The sequence below is a fragment of the Phallusia mammillata genome, chromosome 4 (assembly GCF_965637545.1).
Source record: "Phallusia mammillata chromosome 4, kaPhaMamm4.hap1.1, whole genome shotgun sequence".
Classification (NCBI taxonomy): Eukaryota; Metazoa; Chordata; class Ascidiacea; order Phlebobranchia; family Ascidiidae; genus Phallusia; species Phallusia mammillata.
Genome location: NC_137255.1, coordinates 26,224,042 through 26,246,824, shown reverse-complemented (window position 1 = coordinate 26,246,824; position 22,783 = coordinate 26,224,042). Strand labels below are relative to the sequence as shown.

General features: G+C 36.5%; 2 protein-coding genes across 3 annotated transcripts in view; both read left to right on the top strand.

Moving 5' to 3' along the window:
- The window catches only part of LOC145223694 (ribonuclease inhibitor-like), a 5,716-nt gene extending 528 nt beyond the window's left edge, over positions 1–5,188 (top strand). The window contains exons 2-4 of the mRNA XM_080090090.1: positions 40–201; positions 1,440–1,601; positions 3,900–5,188. Coding sequence (XP_079946216.1) covers positions 40–201; positions 1,440–1,601; positions 3,900–4,067 — 492 coding nt within the window. The 3' untranslated portion in view covers positions 4,068–5,188. The remainder of the gene's footprint in view (positions 1–39; positions 202–1,439; positions 1,602–3,899) is intronic.
- A 3,189-nt stretch (positions 5,189–8,377) lies between these two features.
- LOC145225009 (tonsoku-like protein) lies at positions 8,378–22,377 on the top strand. Of its 2 annotated transcripts, XM_080091648.1 has the most exons (6): positions 8,378–8,429; positions 8,966–9,988; positions 17,460–17,621; positions 18,874–19,035; positions 20,286–20,447; positions 21,728–22,377. In XM_080091648.1, exons 4-6 carry the CDS (start codon positions 18,970–18,972, stop codon positions 21,890–21,892), a joined length of 393 nt encoding a protein of 130 aa, XP_079947774.1. In that variant the 5' UTR covers positions 8,378–8,429; positions 8,966–9,988; positions 17,460–17,621; positions 18,874–18,969; the 3' UTR covers positions 21,893–22,377. The 2 variants fall into 2 exon arrangements, with proteins under 2 accessions (XP_079947774.1, XP_079947775.1); XM_080091649.1 differs by lacking the exons at positions 8,378–8,429; positions 8,966–9,988 and adding an exon at positions 13,743–13,889.
- The last annotated feature ends 406 nt before the right edge of the window (positions 22,378–22,783 follow it).

The following is a 22,783-nucleotide window of genomic DNA, read 5'->3' as shown; positions in this document are numbered from 1 at the left end:
AAACGTTAATTGATATGTGATACTTTACTTTAACATCAGCTGAAGCGACTGGACCTCTCCTGGAACAAGTTCGGTGATATAGGTGTATCTTATTTGGCACGTTGCCTTCACAATATCGAAAAGCTGGATCTGAGCTGGTGTAACATCGGAAGCGAAGGAGTTGGACACCTCTTCGATTCTGTACTGCATCTGGAAAAACCTGTAAGAAACATTTACCATATAAATGTAAACAATGATAAGGAACATTTTGTTTATCATTTTTAGTGATTACGTGGGTAAGAGCACCCTGATTCCATAAAGAGAATACGCATAAAAAAACATTAAGTGACTTAAAATAAGAACAAATGCATTAGCAACTTCCCTTTGACTCCAGATCGTTGAGTGTTATTTTGGTTTACCAAAACTCAAGCGCTTGCTTTGGGCGTGTTATGACATAAATATTTTTTTCGCGCATGGTGCCTCCTGGTGTCTGTCGAGATATTAAAATAGAAAAAAAGATTTACCACATTCGAGTGATTTTAATTTGATTATATGGTATGTGTTCCAAAAAGTCAGCTGTTTAACAAATAAGTTAATTCTCTTCTAGCAAATTTTTAAAAAATTTAGACATCCCATACAAGTTTTCTGATCTTAACTTTTTACTGCTCACATGATTATAAAACAACATGATATACGACATAATTTTGCATGTAACATTACTTAACTCCTGTTCAAAGTTGAAGCAAATGGCCCGGAAGATTATCGCATTCCTTGTCAGAAATATTACAAACAAAAGTCATAAACAAACGTAATACCGCAACAAATATTACGGCCCGCGGGCCACATCCGGTCCGTTGGCTCTACCTGTTTCGCCCGCGTGGTGTCTAGAAATTAAAAAAATAGTTTTTATGATTTGCATCGAATACGGTAGTGAAAAAACTGCCATTGCTTTTTATTTTAAAATACATTTACGCAGTTAATCACATGCGTAAGCGAACATCTACATGTGATGCTGGTCAAAGTCTACATAAAACGCAAGTTTACAAAACCAATATTACGGAATAAAGCCCATGGAGCCATTTTGTGTCCAAAATTATGCAGCAGGTATAGGAGGAAAAACACATTGATTGTTTGATTTGTACAAACCCGACCGCCTAAACGTGAATTTGATTGTCCAAATTGAATCAAAAAATCGGATTTTAGAATTTCAGCGTAATATTGCAAGCAATTAAGGAAATCTCCTTTAAGCAGAATTAAGTTCAAGTTTGTGTTGGTTCGGCCTTCCAACCCAAGTCAGTTATTTTGGGTGGCCCCTTTTCAAAATTAATTACCCACCTCTATAGTTTACAGGAATATTTGAAACTTAACCTGCATTAACCTAACAAACCTCACATTGTTGATTTCCCACGTTTGTTTTGTTTTGTTATAAATTGAATGGAGATATTTTGCTTTAACATCAGCTGAAGAGACTCAACCTTTCCGGGAACAAGATCGGTGATGTGGATGCATCTTTGTTGGCCAGCTATCTTCACAATATCGACGAGCTTGAGCTGTGGGGCTGTGACATCGGAAACGAAGGATTAGGACCACTATGCGATTCTGTGCAGCAACTGGAAAAACCTGTAAGAAATTTTTATTTATGCACGTGAACAACTATAAGGAACATTTAGTTTGCCATTGGGCGTGATTACGTGAGACAGGATAAAAGGATTTCACAAAAAAAAGATTGCGCATTAAACGTTAAATAGTAAAAAAAAAACAATGATTGCATTAGCAACTTCGCAGTTGACCCCAGGTAGTTAAGTGTTTTTCACGTTTGTCAGTACGCTAGTGTCGTTTATGACATCTTATTTCAGGATCCATTAAATTCCAAGCGAGATGCAATTCAGTACATTTAACAAATATAGATCTTGTTTACACTTTGTTCTAGTATACAAAAATGAGCAAATCTTATCACTGCATGCGCACTTGTAAACAACAACCTTTCTTCATTGGAGAATTTTACTTTATTTTACACTGTGACAAGTGACAAATACTATGCAATGTCATGTAGCAGCCCTTAAGTTGTTTTGCCTAACGACGAAAATAGTTTTAATGTGCCTGTAACACTTCTCATTGATCTGCTTTTACATACTAGTAATTTCCCTATAAAATATCTCAATATCTTTTCTTGCGTCCGATAATAGGAACTACTTAAATTTTTTTGATGTTTTTCAACTGAGCTTTATTGTTTGGCAGTGAGTTTTAAACTGAATTAAACCAGGAGCAATTACCCTGGTGTCAGTTTCACTGTAAACAGACATTATCGTATAATTTATTGTTAATTTAAAACTTATTTTCCCCTATGTGGTTAACTGCTCAGCGTGATTAACAGGTTTTGGTATTATCTGGTTTGTGACGTATAATAAATTGCCCTTAAAACATTTCACATCTTAAGAAACTGAATAATTCATTCTGCATGTTGTTGTGGGAATACTCCTGAAAGGAATATATTGCCTTTATTACGCAACTCGAAAGCTGATTTTGCCAAGAAACTTTTAGTTTTATAAATATATTTAACTTGGACCACGGGTGCTCGAAAAAATTGCAAAGGGACCGTAATGACAAAAAAAAATTAAAAAGTTTGAGAACCGCTGTTGTAATCGGTTTTGTATCCTCGAGATGACACAATTTTTATTTACAGTACATTTTACACAGATACATTGTGTGTTCTTTTCTCCAGGATTTAGCAAATTGATTAAATTAATAACATTGCACAGTAAGATAAAACATGACAAAATAAAATGTTGTTTATACACGCAGGGAAACAAACGGGATTTATGTTAAAGAGTTCGGTTGATCCCAGACACCTGTGACGCAGATTAAATCTAGTCACGTGGACAGTGGGACAGTGAAACGAAAAATTTCTGTGTGAACAATTGAAATAGGCTCAAAATGCATATTTTTCTATTTTCAGTCAAATATTTTCCGTCTTTAAATGCGTTAAAACAAATTGCATTAGAACAGGGGTCTCCAACACGTGGCCGGCGAGGCAATTTTCCGTGGCCCGCGGCGTTATTAGCAAATGAATAAAATAATAATACCATTTTTTTGTTTTACCCACTCGTTGAGTGTTCAAAGAAAATCAATGAAATTCTAACCGACACCATATCACTAAGTGTAAACTTTAACAAAACAGACGCTTCGCTCCAACATAAATACAAGGCCAAAGTCAATAAACACCTTGAGCTTTTTAAGTATATAATTTATATTTTACCAGTACCGCTTTAGGATTCATTTCACTCAAATATTATTTACTTGGTTAAGCATAACAATGATCTAAGAGCGGTTTGTGACACCACAGACCAAACTAAGATATGAAATTATGCGTAAACAGATGCCTTCATTGTTACTTAAGTGAGATTGTAAAGCCATGAGCTGTTGAAGGTCCAACGGAAACAGCGCCGTTAACCATTTAGAGACCACGAAATCTAGTTTGAAAACAGCTGGCATAGAGTGTTAATTCCATAGTAATGTGATCAGTGATCAGATATTCTTCTGGGAATGCGGCTTCTAGACAGGTCTAAAAATTGGCACAGAACAAATTTAAAGTTACAGACTCCTGCGGTAGAACAAACAATCGCAGCTCAATTTGGTCACTGTAAAACCTAATGTTTAAATACGACCTATGTAATAAACACAATTCTCGAACATATGTACGCACCACTACTATGCGTATTCTACGGAATAATACCTAGATTAGTTTGAATGTCAAACAAAGAATATTTTTTTAATTTTTTGCTTTAATGTCTTCTCATCATGCTGCTACCAAACTGTTACGTAATAAAATGCCATCATAAGTTTTTGATTGGCTTCCGTAAAAATACAATAATCAACCTTTTTGAACTCTTTTCAATTCACTTAACAGTTGTTTTATTCAGATGAAATTTCTTGACCTGTCTTGCAACAACCTGACAGATGAAAGTGCTGAGTCATTGGCTCGATGTGTTCACAACATCAACGATTTGTGGGTTTGGGGAAACAACTTCACAAAAGCAGGGAAGAATCTCATCCGGTCAAAGTCGGGAGGAAAAGTTATGTTTAAATAATAAAAACCTTTTTACTTTAAACAAACCCAACAAAAACATAAATGCTGCGTTGATTACTTGCTCTGGTTCTTGTGCCTTAAAGATCGGGGTGACGTGCATGCAGGACACCATGTTAAACGTTCGTTTAAATCATTTTTTCATATCAGTTACAAAACTGTTTTACTTCAGTTCCTCAGTATATCCGTCCATATTGTTTTATTGTGGCACTCTCGCTCTTGTAGGCCTTACACATTACACGTTACTTTTTCATCACCACAACTCCCTTTATCTAACGCCACCACTGGTGGCATTATTGGTCAGTATGTTGGCGATGACGTCAACTCATTTTCCTATTTTTATTGGAGATATTCGTTAAAATGTCGATCTTTATTCGAGTTCCCACTTATTCTGACCAATTTATAGTTTATTTTTTCCTTTACCGCTCTTTCTGACGATTTGTTGTGACGTATTCATTTGTTGTGATTTGTATTTATTAAACGAACCTTTGAATGTAAATCTTAATTAAATTCAAATCTGTCAAAGTAAAAAACTGTAGTTAGTTTAGTTTAAGTAGACGGTTACTGTAAGAGTTTCATTCCCTATGTGTGTGTGTATGGTCTTCCTTCCGGCGCTTGAAACTATCCGACCGGGTTTCTTTCGGTGTTTTCTTTTCCTGTCGAACCCCACCCTCTTTCCTAACACGGGTGGTTAGATTCTAGGGTCCCCTTGACTGGTCTCACCATCGAAATATTTTGCTATGCTTGCATGCGTTCGATAGTTTTACTGGTTGAAAACTAAATTTTCTGTGCATTTTTTACTTCTCATTGTCAGCGCTCAGTATCGTGAACATTATAACAGATTTATCAGACGTTATATCAGACGCTAACATTCAGTATGTAAGTTCCGATTTATGTTCGGCTTGTTCAGTGTCGGATTTAAGTGTGTGCTGGCCTGTAGGCACATTTTATAAGTGGCCCGAAAATCAGGGTTGCCAACTAAAAAATTAGAATTATCACTGTTGCCAAATCATTGTCACAAAGAAAAGTGGCCTGGATTTTTGACTGGCCTGTAGGCACGTGCCTACTTTGCCTAATGGTTAATCCAGCACTGGGCTTCTTGTATTCTGATTTTATTTGTTGAGTTTAATTCAAAATCGTATATGGTTTTGTGATTGAAACATTAAACTTTGCGTTTGTCTGCTGAGGAGGAATAGGTTTCCTAAAAACATGACCGTTTAAACATAGACTGTACTTCGAGACTGTACTGTTGTTTGAACACAAACGGGCTATTTTAAAATACAAATCGACTAATACTAGCTCAAAGAGGTATCTGCGATTGTAATGATATTGGAATTACAAAATCCTAAAAGTCCAAACCGTTAAAATTGCAAAATGTTTCTTTCGTTTTGTGAAATAGAATCCAACACGAACGTCTTTGGCTTTCATCGCCATTTTTGCCCTGAACCTCTGTATGTATTTGTGTGGCTCACATCTAGGTTACTCTCGACCGCCACCATCCGTTTTGAATAAAGTCATTTTTTTCATTTTCCCTCCACGTGCCGACCTTATGTTTCGCAACCTTTATGGGACTTTGTCATTCAAGGTGGCTGAAAGCAATAGTTTGTTGTATTTTGGCTCGAATTAATCAAATGTGGTGAAATTTGGAGACTTTAAGCCAGAATCTATTCGATTCAATCACTTACTTTATAGTGGTCTCATTTGACCACACCCACAGCAAACCCAAATGATCTTAACCATAAGTAAAAGTGGTCTCCAGTGGTTTGATTTACAGTCGGTTACTGGTTATTCATACAACTAACCGATACGGTATTCCAGTGCTTTTGTGATCGATGTGTTCTTGGTTGCTTTTGTAATAAACATGGGTGCAGCGTACATTTAAAAAATGAGCTGTATTTAGTTTACGTCACTAAGTCGAAAAAAACACAGAGACACACTATCAGCTATCATCAATTTGCATCAGACAGCGCTGTATTATTAGTATTGAGTGGAAGTCGATGCTGATCTGTTGTGAGTTAGAGCAAGACAAACTGTTACAAGATTTGCGTACTTCGGTGAACATTCGAGATGCAAGAAGCAGCATTACGACGCTCTTAATAAAAGCATGTACGCTAAAAATTTGTTGCCAAATAAAATTTAAAACATAAAATAAAAATATCAAAATCTGTCTGCTAAAGTTATTTGATATTGACGTTGTGAAAATAAATAAGTTGGGGACTTTCCCATAAAAATTTAAAAATACGAACAATTGAGTTTTATATCTTGTCCTATAGCATGCACGTCTCGTTACAAATAAAGAGACTTGCTTTCTAGGTTGTTGTAACGTGTGACATGATTACCTTGTCAACTTGTCACAAGAGGATAGTTGCATCTTTAAACCTACCTTTAAAAATTTTAACGAATTTGTTGTATTGTAATGGATGCATCATTCATCGGGTTAAGTGGTGTTTGTATTTTGAAATGTAGCGTTTTTGTATCTCACAAAATGTTCTTTATAAAGTATTTGTTTAAATAGAGTTTTGAAGTCAGGTTAATTATTTTAGTGATTAAATTATCGTGGTGTTTTTCAGAAGGCAAATTTCTGCTGCCGGCGTCAGCCGTCTTGTAATACAACCCTGCAAAACAGACCTACGCGATTTTGGCAACCAGCAAAAAACGGCGCCAGCAACCAGGCAAAGGGTGCACATTCGACCCCAATATCTCGCGAACCAAACAAAGCTGAACCAAAAAAATTTAACACAGTAATTTTCTAAGCATTCACAAACCATCAATGGCATTCTTTTAAAGAAATATTAAAACCACAAATATTAATACGCATATGAATATGACTGCTTAATGCTCTTTAACGCGTTTCGCAGAATAAAAGCCACTGACATGTTCTGTTTCTGCAGAGCATGCCGTTTTCAAAAGGCCCTAACTCGTTATTGTATTATCGGTTACCACAGTTATTTAAACTTTACCTAACGGTCATCATGGGCTCTTACTGTTGTTTTAAACCAAGAACTTATTGAGTGCTTGTAATGTGAGCAAAGTAAATTAATTTACAACTACTGCAATAAGAATTTATTTTACACTATTGTTCATGTCATTACAAGCAAGCAGAAGAAATGAACTTTGTGCATGTTTGTGCACCATCTCACTGCATAAGTTCTATGATTTCCGCTACTGCATGGTGGCGCTATTGATCAATAAATGCACTGTGACAGAAGTTGGCGAACTGTTTTGCATTTCAGACATGTTTTATAACAAAAATATGTATTTTCCGTGTATGCGGGTATATTACAACTCGTCAAACCAGGGGTTATTTGCAATGAAGTGCATCCTCAATAAGAATACTCATCATCACGCAGTGCCTTGTTTTTGGGACGCGTACCCAACCCTGACCCACTCGCCTAATATTTCTGACATCTAAACTTTTTTGGGCTGTAGAAAAGGGGATTTTTTTACTCAAAGTTTTTCGACGGAATTAAGCGACGATCCTTAAGTTTTTACAAAAACGGCAATAGCGCTATCAAAACACTAAACGTGTTTGCGGGTTTAATTGGCAGAAATGTAACTTGGGACCCTTAGCCTGCCTGTTAAGCAATGAATTTTTCTTTCTGCGGATTATTTGTTTTACCTTGCAACTGTTTGTGGAATATATTCTAGAACTTAAGAAGCAACAAGGTTTTGTTGTCTATTTTGTTTTATTGTTTCTGTCGAGATTTGCATTCGCACAATTTTCGGATTTTAAACTCGCACGTCAAAGATTAATTTGATATACAGCTAGAACAGTCACAGACTTTATTCAAACCCTAGTTTTGTTGGATTTATACCAATCAAGCTGTGCATAAAAGGTTTTTGTCATTAACATCAACTTTGATTGAGCTTAGCCCTCTGTCTACTACTTTTGATTTGAGCTTGGGCTTTTAAATATGCGTCAGAACAAGACGAGCAACGTATGATTTAACATCTAACATGCGACATACGATCACGGCGTTCGGAGAGTCATGTTTGTATCACGACGCATCCGGGAGACAACTTTCTTAACGGTTGAGTGAACACACCATATGTACATCCTGTTTTTCTTGGTGCTTGAGCTTTTTTCAATCATGTGGCATAAATAACGGCGTAAACCATATAGCGGGAAACAGTTGTTATCTTGTAGTCGTGATGGTACAACTAAAAAATTAGGTGATGAACTGTATTGTCAAATAAGCATGTTTTCGTGTCGCTTTGAACGTCGGCGTTCTGGCGTTTATTTTGTCATACCAAAGACACGGCGAGTTTATCACTTCGTGATGTCCCGCCACCGCATTACTTATCACGAGCTGTGACCTCATTTGCATTCAACTTTTGCCGCTTGATGGGACTAAAGCGCAGTTTGGTGAGCTTTTTAATTTTTTCCACTAGAACTTCTCGGCAGTTTACAAAGATACAATTTATCACTTTAGTTTAGCAGTTCCGCACTTTTAAAACGTTTTCAGTTACTTCCATTCACCCCTAAAGTATGTCAAATTTACTTTTTGGTTGAGAAACATTGCAACATTTGCATTTTGTCAACGAAATCGAAAAATACATCATTGAATTCGGTTTCAATGAGCAACAGACTGCTGTCAGTCGCCAATCCTGCGTAATAGGATTGAGGTAATGAATTCCATGAACTCAGAATTAATGCAACATAACTGAGCATTAAAGAGATAATGTCTTCACAAACGCTTCGCAGTTTTTGTTCAAACCTTGCATTCGTGTTTTCCTCAATTAGTTTGTATTTTGTTCATTGCCTTGTTAAGCAGGTGGAAATTTAATGATGAGATTCCCAAACAATAATAACACTGTGGTTTTCAGTATGCCCAGTTTGTTATGATGGAAAAATGCGTTTGCATTCTTGTTGCAAAGCTTACCGAGTACTTTTTTTGCCAGCGAATGTCAACCTGCCGTCTGGGGACTCACACAAAATGCCTTTTTTCCTTTGGTGTTGTGTTCCAGGCACCTTTCAAATGCGAGTTACGTTTACCTATTTGTGTGCAGTTGTTTTTTATGGTGGCTGTAGGTCTGAACGTTTAAGTCAGATACTTAACACAGGTTGTAGCGAACTATTTTTGTTTTTTAAAAGCAGTACCTTCAAACGTTTGTTGCCATTGGTTATTTATTTGTTTATATTTGAACAGAGATGTTGCTGTTTAATATACGTTAATATTCATCTATTGCATCATGTTTAATTACTTATATAACGTATAACAAAGTTTACCATCATTTAAACTTTTGTTTACATTGTTTTCTTGTCTTTTCTTGAAAACCGTAACCAAGTTGCCTTCGGTAACTGGTTCCTTATCAGGGATTTGCGTTTTAGCCCGAAAGCACTTGTTCCTCTATGATTGAAATTAGCTTCAAAGGCGCCTTGACAATCGTTCGTTTGTTAGGTGTTCGTGTTGGTGTGGTATTTCTTCGAGCTGGTTATGTAGTATTTACTGCAGTTGAATGTTCCTACATTTTATGTTGTTGTGAAACTGTTAGCGATAAGGTAGGGCCGTTAAAAATAAACTACCGACAGTTAGACCTTTATGCCTTGGTGAGCCAAACTGCAAGTTCGTAACAATGTCAATGAGAAAGTTTTGTTTTCAAATAAACTTGGTTAAATTGTTACAATCACATAGATTATTAACAAATGTAATTTCGACGCCTGAACCTACCAGGTCATATTAAACCTGCCGAGGTCGCATTTTGAAGTAGTTTTTTCAAAGCTTTTTCTTTACATGAATTAATTTAGCAGTTGCAATCCCGACACCTATATTTTATTTCCACTGCTTTCGATTTTTTCCACCATGCTTCGTGCATTTTTTACATTTTAAGCAAAGTGATTTTTTACTCTTTCAAAAGGAGATAGTGTTTAGCACAGGAAAAGTTTATGAAAGAGCTTGAAATCAGGTCCAACGAGCTGTTTTAGTAAGTAGTAACTATTACTTCTGTGTTATTAGTTTCCAAAATATTTGTATCAAATTTTGTACTATTGTCACATTTTGTGGTTTCAACTTTTTTCGATGCCGGCGCAGAGCTCGTTCGAGAGATAAAGCATCCGTGGTGCTTGCTTGCTTGCTTGTGTGCTTGGAGCTGTTGTACTGGCTGACGGCCATGGTGTCTTCGGACATTGCATGCATGTCGGGCTGGAGCAGACGGGCCGAGGTCTGGATCTTCCGGCTTCTGTAGTCGATCGCTTGTAGTAGTGCGGTGATTCCTTACCGATGGTACGCGTATCATATTGTTACGGTCATTTTGTACAATGTCGAAGCTAAAACATAACTTACAAAATGTTGTTCTAAGTGACGTTTTGCTTCAGTTTAATCGACTGACGGAAAGCAAGCAGTTACAAATTGCAAAATAGTTTGCTGAACTTTCTGTTATATACTTTGGAGTCAAAGTGTAACAGTTGTATGACTGAAAATGCCTCTTTCTAACCATGGGGGTACGCGGTGTCGATGCGTGACCTTAAAGGGCTCGGCGATCACAGAAAGGTTAGAAATCACTGTTGCACCGCGACATGCGCGAGGTCTTGTCGGCGATGCGCCCCAACACGTCATTGACGAACGTCGGGGTGCACCTTCTAAATGTAGATTGTGATGGTCTCGCGTTTGCACTTTCGGCGATTCGTGGTCTTGTCGGCCGACGCTGCCTTCTTCACTGCCTTCTTGGTGCCCTTGCTACCTGCCTTGTTGTTATTGACTAAATTTCTGCTTCGGTTCAGCGCGAAAGAATGCACATTTCCTCTTTTCCCCTAATATTAACGTGAGTGAATTGGGGTGACATGTTTGTGAGTTGTTTCAACGTAAGTCCAGAGAGTTATGTTGTCTATATACTTCCTTGCATTGCTCCATTTTTCGTTAATAATATCTGTGACAATTGAAAGATATTCTTTCACTCTTTTTACTATCATTACATTTTGTGAATTTAGTATGTTTCAACATTTGCTTGATGTATATGCATATTGTTTGCCTATACATTGAGGTTACGTGAGATGAAAAAATTGTGTTTTTTTTGGTGAATAGATTATTGCCCTTTTTTGTGGGTGTATTTTGAGTAAAATTTTGCGACCTTTACGTAACGTTCAAATTGATGTTTTAGCATTACGCAAGATAAATTAAAAACAATGTTCTACCTTGGTTAGTGTTTTGTTTTTTCATAACAACCTGCTTTGGATACATTTGCGGGGTTTCTGTTGTGTTGTTCTGTCAATAATACACATGTGAAACAGTTGTAGCTGCTTAAACACCGCTTGGTGGTGAAATAATGTTTCTATCATGCTGTTGTGACTGACAAATACTTTTGTGTACATGTCATGTTATTCTCTGGATGTGTGTCGTGCTTAGGTTTTTTACACTCTTTCAAGCCTAGAATATTTAACGACAATTTGTGTTGAGTGTGAAAAATGTTGTGGGAAATTTTCGCTACCTTTCTTTGCGTTGATGCAGAAGCAATAGAAAACCTCAAAAGTCATATGTGTGATTAAGGACAATAAAAAAAATCGCAAACAATATTTTTTGTGTAACTTATTAAATACAAGTGTTTCATTACGTGCACGATAATAAACGTAATAACCATTTGCTAAATTGGAGACGTAGTTCACATGAACAATTTCGTAAGGCGGTTGACACATAAACTTAGTGGTTTGCAAATGGCCATTTCTTGATACGTATTTCTGCTAGGTTCGCTATAGTGAATGGTCCAATGGTAACTAATACTTCGAACCTCAATCCTTTGCTGGGCACGTTCAGCAACACACCTTCTTCCTATGCCACGGTTTTATTTTAGGCACATTGAAACACTTTTGTTTTGACTTCGCGTCACACATGGCGTGTTAACTTTGTAAGTGATGACGTAAAGCATTCCAACGCGAGTTGTGTGAAGTGTGCTTGGCACGCAGTGCGTTTAAAAATAATTGATGCAATATCGCACAGTTATTTGATTTTCTCTCTAGAAACTCTCGCATGTTCAAAAATCTAATTCAACCTATCGAAATAGTATGTCTTTGCAGTTTTTGTTTTAAATGTTGCTTCATATTTAGATGTAATCGAATCTGCGTCTTTTATCAGGTCTTACAGCAGTTTTTGAGTGTGAATGTTTGACAACGCATTCGGAAATAAATTGCAACAGGGCTTGTTGTGTGAACCGAATCTGTGTTACACAAGATAGTTGTTCGCACATTTTATACATAGCGTTGTTTAGCCTGCAATGTTTTTCTAATAGTACGATGTATATGGTTACATGGGATTGTTTTGTGCAACGTGGTGAGTCTCGTGATCCCGCAGGTGCTGGCCACCTTTCTAATTTAATTTATTCCTTGTGCATTTGTTTCGATATGACTTTCAATGGTGTAAATATTTGATGTGGATTTCGACATACCCTGTTCACTTCTATGGGCGTGATTATTTCGGCTTTCCGGGTAACCCTAATTTATTTTTTGTCCGTCTGCATTACAAATCTTTCTTGTAGCGCATAAAGTGAATGATTCGATTATTACTTTCAGTGGCTGTTTTCGTGTATTTACGTTTTCAAGAACCGGTACTCTTTTAGTACCCTTCTATTGTCGTTGTACAGTCTTGTACCGAACCACGGGTCGTCCTAATGTCTGGTCACATACATCAAAATGCGTTTTCCCATAGAACCTTGTTTTTACAAGTTTATGTGATGTGCGACTAAAAAAGTGTGTAGGTATTTTTTTTCCTTCAAGTACAGAAACATACACCCTAATGTTTTGTGTTTGTTTGGGAATTCGACACAATAGCAATTTTTGAACAACAAAAAACACGCTTATCCTATATTTTTTGACAGTTCTTATAATACACATTTATAAATGTTGAGGCTGCTAAAAGCTTGTTTAGTGGTAAAGTAATGTTTATTTCATGTTGTCATGGCAGAAAGTTAAAGATTTTTATTTATGCAATTTGCCAATTGTTGTGTTTAACTACTTTTGACACTCGGGTTTTGTGTTAAATGCAACGTTCGCACGCTACAAGTGCGGTGTCAACATTTCTCTACCTGTGTTAACGTGGATGAGGGGAAATAGATAGATTTTTAACTAATTTGTGTGTATGGAACACCAGGGACGAACAGCATTTGTAAACAATACTAATATCTAAAAAAATTGTATCATCATTTTCGCCAATGAAATCTTTTAAGCCTACGCGCATGTAATGTCTTTAGAAACGTTGACAAATATGTGACTTAAAATTGAAAGTCAAGAAATGTATACTCTTTGAAACAACGGGTGGTGACATCCTAAACCAATGAATGTGTGTTGGCACAGTTTTTTTTAAACAAGAAGACTGGTACAACTGATATATTCAAGGATACAAAACCAATTAGCGCGTAGTTTTATGGTGTTTAAAACTGGCAGACCCAAGTTGCTTAACAACAATGTAAATGAATAGATGAAAACATCGGTGTAGCGCTCCACGTCAGTGATTTCTGTTGGATAAACCTTTGTTTAAGAAGGTGGCTCCAACTTGACCCTTGTTCGCTTCAGAAAGAGTCATTGTTGTTGATTCCGACATAAGTTGATATATGTTGCCTCGTTTGACTAAATTCCGATTCCCGACGAATTTGCTTAAAGTTAACTTGAGAATTTGATTCAAACAAGTTTCGGTAATTAAGCCTTGCGCTGACTTAATGTTCATTCATGTTTGATTTTTATATTATTAGATTACCTGGATAAATTGGCTTGCTAAATCATCTAAAGGACTTTAGCATCGGGAGGTTACTATGTTAGTTTCAACAGGCTCGTCTACATGGTGAACCGGTGGTGTGCCAGGAATTGAGAGCGCTTTCACTTTGACTGAAGTATTTTCGTGAAGTACGGACGTCATTCACACTGTTCTTTTGATTTGATATTAATTTTCGCAAAGAGAATTTCGCTCTTAACATCGCAAAATTTAGTTGTGTAGAGCTGTTTTTGTTGTCCAAAGTTGGTTTTCTATTTACCAACTGGTATAAGGTTTCGCTATAACATACTGTCCTATTTATTCATTATACACAACTAATGTAACTTTAAACTTTTTTACGAAGTGCAGTTTTTTATGAAGTTGATTATTGTACTTCTAAGAAAGTCTGGAAATATGGAAAACCAACCTCGAAATGAAAGTTCCAATCCTACTGTTGTCCTAAATTCTCGTGACCGCCCAAACATGACACAAGAATCAGTTGCGCGTGAACTTCACACAAGACTGCCTCAAAGTTCCCAACAATCTGGTGAAGTTGTCCCTCTACCCGAACAATCAAGAGATGTTGTACCCCAACCACATCCAGCTCAAATTTGTCCAGTCGATCAAGAGAACAAAGTTATCGTTATTGTAGGTAATAAGAGACACAGAGTTCGTGCATATGGGAAACATTTGTATGTTTTGCAGGATAAAGCAGAGGCGCCACAGTTTGGAGACACAATCACCCACATAACTGGACCAGTGTTTAACTCACCAGTAGAACTTTATCAACGCAACTATTACACCTTTGTTCAACAACGGCAAACGGTTCAGCATATACATGAACAACCTCACACTTCAACACTACCACCTGCACCAGTTGCTTGGGAGGAAGAAACCTCGCCAAAGTCAATTGATGAAACCCCTTCCACATCACATCAACCACATACATGCCGCAACCAGTCGACTTCAACTCTAAATGCAGAACCAGTAGCCCTAGGTCCTACAGCAACGCAACCTAGGACAGCGACAAGTCAATTTACAGCAGCCCATGCTTTAACAAATGAAAATCAGCAAACAACACAAGCCACTAAAAATGAAAAATGTGAGGACAGATTTGGTTTGGTATTAGTTAAAATACAAAATTTGCCAATCTACTACTGAATAAAATGGCGTAAATAAAACTTTCGTGATGCTATTAGTGTTTTACAGAATGTATCTTGTTTAGGTGAACAACTGAAATCTCTACTGAAGAGAGAAGTAAAAGCCACCGCCAGTGAAGAATCAACACTAGCTGAGTTTTTAGACCGAGCAATAGAACCCGTCCCCGTTGCCATGGTCAACAAACCACAACAAATTAGCGACGAGTTTCTAGCAGAAGGACATTATCACCGCAAAGATGAACTTTACAAAAGACCAGAAAGTGACATTACTAGTGAAGAAATGTTAGTTTGCGCAAATCAAATCGCACAACAAGAGGCGAAACGGAAATTCAAATCGCATGAAATAGAAGCAAAACAAAACTACATCGAAAAACATGGAAATGTAGTCGGTGTGGTCGGGCAAGCTGGAATAGGAAAAACTACCTCAGCAAAAAAGTGGGCCCTGCAAGCATTAGATGGACAATTGTGTGGAAGAGTATCGTTTATCTTTTACATTGCGATAAGACTTCTTAATTTCACGGCAGAGATGACACTTCTTCAGTTTCTCATTTCCACCATGTTATCAGACTGGATCTGCACACCTGATGAGGCAACCATCATACTCGCTACCATTTGCAGTGACCCTAATGTTTTGATAATTTTCGATGGTTTAGATGAGGCAGCTATTAAATCTTTTTCCGCTTCAGTTTCAAAACCACTTTTACATGATAAAAACACTGCGGAAAGTTACTTGAAGCATTTGGCGGGAGGAAACTTGCTTCCACGTGCTCGGAAGATTTTCACGTCACGACCAACTCAGCTGTACAAGCTCCATCCATCATACCGACCCAAGTTTATAGTCCAGATACTTGGTTTAACTCCAACATCACAGAATGAACTCGGACGTCAGATATGTGGCAACAAATATGATGCCATACATCAAAAAGTCGTCCAAAACCCCAATGTATTTGCATACTGTTATGTTCCTGTCAATTTTATATTGACACTCAACTACCTGGTGAATTACGATGGAGATATTCAGTTTGTTTCGCTCACACGAGTTCTTGCTTTTACTTGTAGCCAATACGTAACGACAGATCATCTACAGGTCCAAGAAAGCGAATTGGACAAACTGGCCAAAATGGCTTGGGATGCATTTCTCGAGGGCAAGCTGGTATTTAAAGACAAGGACTTCAGAAAAGCTAGAATCGAATCTGCTACAGCCGACGCTTTCCTTAACACATCAGTAACAAAGCAAGTGAATCTTAAGCTGACGATATTAGAAGGACACAAAGTAAGATACTTTTCTCACCTTACTTGGCAAGAGTTTTTTGCGGCTTTCTACATGATGATGATCATGTCCGTAAATGAATTTAGAAAGCAGCAGAAACAACTAACTGAGGACAAATGGGAAGTTGTTTCCAAATTTGTTTTTGGAATTTGTGATTCTTGGGTTTTCAATCAACTGGAAACCCTTGTCTCTACACATTCCAGTGAAGCCTGGTCAGTCAAGAAGTTATGGATGACCGAGTTTCTTACTGAGAATATAAAGCCCAAGAAGTCTTGGCTAAACAAAATCTTCAAATCAGGAAAGAACGACAAGAAACGACCTTTAAAAGTTTGCACCTGGGCTCATGAGTCAAATGATACAGATATTGCTTCGTCTGTTGCTACCGTACTTCCTGATGTGCTTGTCTTCATTGATTCATCTCTCTTTCCTGATGACGTCGAAAACCTTTCCTTTGTGCTTCAACACAGAGCCAACCCGGTATTACTGTGGTTTAAATTCGCCAAGGCAATGTTCTCATGAGGAGAATAAATATGTTGACAACATGATTTTGTTCAAATAAAATTAATATAACTGTCTAGATTTTTTTTAATGCTTAAACAAAAAGTATTTGTAAATATTTACCAAAAACAACACAAACTACGGCAATTGCTAATTAGGCAATATCTCTAATTGTTTATTTTGTTATGACGATAAAAAAGACTGTGTGACGTCACAGGCTACTGTGTTTCGATTTGTTTACTCTAACTTTTTGAAACCTTGGAAAGTATTAATCATGACAGCCTAAAATAAAAACTGCCGGAAGATCTGAAATTTTGATGACAGCCACGTTGCGTAGTTTTGCTAATATGTCAAAACATGTCACCGTCAGAAAATGAAAGTGTTGGCATTTTGCAATGCGAAACCAATTACTACTTTGACGAGCACGTAAAGTTATTTTTGTGTAATGCATGACCTTATAGACATCTTACGTTGGCATCAAAACCCAAAATAAATTTCCAGTAGCAAACTAATTCTGCTCCAAGTTTACAATGTCTTTTAATTCAACGACATAAAATGTCACGCTATATTGCTTAAAAGATGCGCATGTAAGTTTTGACTGGTGGTAATGCGTTTTATTTTAATGATGGGTGTTGCCTAAGAGAATGTCAGCTATGGCCTTTTAGCTATTACAAACAATTTGAAAGAAAAATGGAAGCCTCTATAGTTTAAATGACAGAATTGGCCATTGTGACACTGCGTTGTGTTTGTATATTTACTGTGTTTACATGTGTTTGTTGTTATTTAAACATCAGCTCAAGTCACTCAATCTCAGCAACAACAAGATCGGTGATCTGGGTGCATCTTCCTTGGCTCGTTGTCTTCAAAAATTCGAAAAGCTGGTGCTTTGTGGATGCGACATCGGAAGTGAAGGAGTCAGACAACTCGGCGATTCTGTACTGCAACTGAAAACGCCTGTAAGTAATTGATTCTTTGATGTGAAAATTACAAGAAAGTTTTAGTTACAATTTTGAGTGATTGCGTGGGCCATAATACTACTATTGAATACAGTATACATATTAAGTGTTTTAGTTTCATATTTTCCCTGGGTGCCATTTGTATATTTAGATGCGTTCCCAACCATTTTTACAAAGTGTTAAACTTTTTTCACTGCGGGCCGAATAAGTAAAAATGATTCGCGCGGACCGCATAGTCTCGTCTCTTGTCTGTGACCTAATAAACTGGCTTAGGATTAATCCTAGGGGTTGTAATGGAACTAGGTAATATTATTCTACATATCGTGACAGGAAAACTTTCGTGATGAGTAAATTATATTTTAAATGTTACAAAGTTATCAATACGATTTTGTAAATCAAAAAATATGGTCGTGGGACGTAGTTTGGTGACCCCAGGTTAAGGCAATTTTCAGCGACATTTTACTCTGGTTTATTAAATGAAACAATCAATATTAGTTATTTATTATACAGCGTTTCACCGTTTTCTCGGATCGGCTGTGAATTAGCCGCTTGGTTGCCGCATAGTTTTTTGTTAAATTCAGATATTGATAACATTTGTGTAACAACATACAACAAGAAAACAAAATTAGCAAGGAAACAATGATTAAGTGCGGTGCCATTTCATTTCAAAAGTGCTTTGTTGCTCCCAGTGTTGTTGTTTTGCGACATGAAATGCGTCCGAGGATAAAACTTGAGCAATTTTTAAAAATTTTCGTGTGAATTTATGTCATTATAGTAAAGTTTGATTTGCATATTTCCATTGAAATGATAGAAAAGAAACTTTGTGTAACGTAGTTAACAGTGTGTTGACACATTTTTATGTCAGTTTTTTTTTTTTTTAATTTTTTAAAAAAACTGCCAGTGTTTGCTTATTTTTATGTAAGCCTGTGAAGCCATTTGTGACAGGAATAGGGAGAAACAAATATATAGTCTCAGTTTTTCAAGCTGAAGAGCTTAAACTCGAATATGACTGGTAAAATTATCAAAATTTCGCATTTTAACATTTCAGCGTAATATTGCAAGACATGGGTAAAATTACTACTGAGCAGAATTAAGTTTGTGTTTGTTCAGGCCTGAAACTCAAGTCAGTTATTTTGGGTGGCATCTTTCAAAAGCTTTTTGCCCACCCCTGGTTTGCAGAAATATTTAGTAACGTAACCTGCATTAACCTGACAAACGTTAATTGATATGTGATATTTTACTTTAACATCAGCTGAAGAGACTGGACCTCTCCCACAACAAGTTTGGTGATATAGGTTTATCTTATTTGGCTCGTTGCCTTCACAATATCGAAAAGCTGGACCTGAGAATGTGCAACATCGGAAGCGAAGGAGTTGGACACCTCTTCGATTCTGTACTGCAACTGGAAAAACCTGTAAGAAACATATAACATATAAATGTAAACAATGATGTGGAACATTTTGTTTATGATTTTTAGTGATTACGTGGGTCAGAGCACCCTGATTCCATAATGACAATACGCATAAAAAAATATAAGCGACTTAAAATAAGAACAAATGCATTAGCAACTTCACCTTGACCCCAAATCGTTGACTGTTATTTTGGTTTTCCAAAACTCAAGCGCTTGCTTTGGGCGTGTTATGACATAAATATTTTTTTTGCGCATGGTGCCCCTTGGTGTCTGTCGAGATATTAAAATAGAAAAAAAGATTTACCACATTCGAGTGATTTTAATTTGATTATATGGTATGTGTTCCAAAAAGTCAGCTGTTTTAAGAAATAAGTTAATTCTCTTCTAGCAAATTTTCAAAGAAGAAGAAATTTCGACGTCCCATACAAGTTTTATGATGTTAACTTTTTACTGCTCACATGATTATAAAACAACATGATATGCGACATAATTTTGCATGTAACATTACTTAACTCCTGTTCAAAGGCCCGGAAGATTATCGCATTCCTTGTCAGAAATATTACAAACAAAAGTCATAAACAAACGTAATACCGCAAAAAATATTACGGCCCGCGGGCCACATCCGGTCCGTTGGCTGTACCTGTTTTGCCCGCGTGGGGTCAAGTTAATTAAAAAAATAGAGTTTTTATGATTTGCATCGAATACGGTAGTGGTGCTTTCACCTTGAAAAAACTGCCATTGCTTTTTATTTTAAAATACATTTACGCAGTTAATCACATGCGTAAGCGAACATCTACATGTGATGCTGGTCAAAGTCTACATAAAACACAAGTTTACAAAACCAATATTACGGAATAAAGCCCGTGGAGCCATTTTGTGTCCAAAATTATGCAGCAGGTATAGGAGGAAAAACACATTCATTGTTTTATTTGTACAAACCCGACCGCCTAAACACGAATTTGATTGACCAAATTGAATAAAAAAGTCGGATTTTAGCATTTTAGCGTAAAATTGCAAGCAATTGGGGAAATTTATTTTGAGCAGAATTAAGTTCAAGTTTGTGTTGGTTCGGCCCTCCAACTAAAGTCAGTTATTTTGTGTTGCTCCTTTTCAAAATTAATTACCCACCACTATAGTTTACTGGTATATTTAAAACTTAACCTGCATTAACCATAAAAACCTCACATTGTTGATTTCCCACGTTTGTTTTGTTTTGTTATAAATTGAATGGAGATATTTTGCTTTAACATCAGCTGAAGAGACTCGAACTCTCCGGGAACAAGATTGGTGATGTGGGTGCATCTTTGTTGGCTTGCTATCTTCACAATATCGACGAGCTTGTGCTGTTGGGCTGTGTGATCGGAAACGAAGGGTTGAGACCACTCTACGATTCTGTGCAGCAACTGGAAAAACCTGTAAGAAATTTTTATTTATGCACGTGAACAACTATAAGGAACATTTAGTTAGCCATTGGGCGTGATTACGTGTGTATAAATGATTTCACAAAAAAAAGATTGCACATTAAACGTTAAATAGGAAATAAACCATCTAATAATGAAATCATAAATATCTTCTATTACAATGATTGCATTTGCAACTTCGCAGTTGACCCCAAGTAGTGTTTTTCATGTTTGTCAGTACGCTATTGTCGTTTATGACATCTTATTTCAGGATCCAATAAATTCCAAGCGAGATGCAATCCAGTACATTTAACAAATATATATTTTGTTTACACTTTGTTCTAGTATTTAGTACATCTATTACACTAATCAACGACAAAAATGATCAAATCTTATCACTGCATGCGCATTTGTAAACAATAACCTTTCTTCATTGGAGAATTTTACTTTATTTTACACAATTTTTGTTTTGTTTTACCCACTCGTCGAGTGTTCAATTTTAACCGACACCATATCACTAAGTGCAAACTTGAACAATACAGACGCTTCGGTCTAACATAAATACAAGGCCAAAGTCAATAAACACCCTAAGCTGTTTAGGTTTATAATTTATATTTTACCAGTACCGCTTTAGGATTCATTTCACTCAAATATTATTTACTTGGTTAAGCATAACAATGATCTAAGAGCGGTTTGTGACACCACAGACCAAACTAAGATATGAAATTATGCGTAAACAGATGCCTTTATTGTTACTTTTGAATAACAAGTAAGAGTGTAAAGCCACGAGCTCTTGAAGGTCCAACGGAAACAGCGCTGTTAACCATTTAGGGACCACGAAATCTAGTTTGAAAACAGCTGGCATAGAGTGTTAATTCCATAGTAATGTGATCAGTGATCAGATATTCTTCTGGGAATGCGGCTTCTAGGCAGGTCTAAAAATTGGCCCAGGACAAATTTAAAGTTACAGACTCCTGCGGTAGAACAAACAATCGCAGCTCAATTTGGTCAATGTAAAACCTAATGTTTAAATACGACCTACGTAATAAACACAATTCTCGAACATATGTACGCACCATTACTATGTGTATTTTACGGAATAATACCTAGATTAGTTTGAATGTCAAACAAAGAACATTTTTTTTAATTTTTTGCTTTAATGTCTTCTCATCATGCTGCTACCAAACTGTTACGTAATAAAATGCCATCATAAGTTTTTGATTGGCTTCCGTAAAAATACAGTAATCAACCTTTTTGAACTCTTTTGAATTCACTTAACAGTTTTTTTTGTTCAGATGAAACTTCTTGACCTGTCACTCAACAACCTGACAGATGAAAGTGCTGAGTCATTGGCTCGATGTGTTCACAACATCAGCGATTTGCGTGTTTCGTTAAACTACTTCACAAAAGCAGGGGAGAATCTCTTTAGATCAAAGTCGCGAAGGAGTGTAAAGTTCTAAATACTAAACTTTGTTACAAACTCAAAAAAACTTAAATGTTACGTTGATTACTTGCTCTGGTTTTTGTGCCTTAATTAAGGAGTAATGTGTATGCAGGACACGATCTTAAACGTTCTTAAAAATCATTTTTTCATATTAGTTACAAAACAGTTTTTTTTGGTTTCTCAGTATATCCGTCTATATTGCTTTATTGTGGCACTCTCGTCTCTTGTAGGCCTTACGCATTACACGTAACTTTCTTAGCATCGCAAACCTGTTCATCTAGCGCCACCACTGGTGACATTATTGGTCAGTATGGCTTTGACGTCATGTAATTTTCCGATTGTTATTTAATAAATTCGTCACAATGCCGATTATTATTCGAGTTCCTGCTTAATCTGACCAATTTCAAATTGATATTTTTCGCACATTCTGATCATTTTGTTGTGACGTATTTATTTATTGTGACTTGTATTTATTAAACGACCCTTCGAATGTAAAGCATAGTTAAATTATGTAAATATTTTGCTGTGCTTGTATGCTTTCGATATTATCACGTTTTGTAAACTGAAATGCTGTAAATCTTTTCTATTTCAAAGTTCTACTAAACACGTTGCTGTGTTTTTCGTAGCAGTGATTTGGTTTTAAACTTAAGATTAGCCATAAATGACTCTATACCGATTAAAATTGTATTTAATTCTTGCTCGTTTTGAAAATTTCGTTGTGCTCTTTGGCTTTTACTATTACAGAGTCAAAATCTTGTGTCTTAGACAGAAGTATACAGAGTTTTATTGTTACGTATATTTATCCTTTTTCTGTGCATTTGTTATTTCTTATTTTCAGCGCTCAGTATCGTGAACAATATATCAGATAAATCGCAACATGTAGTTTGTGGATTCAGATTTATGTTCG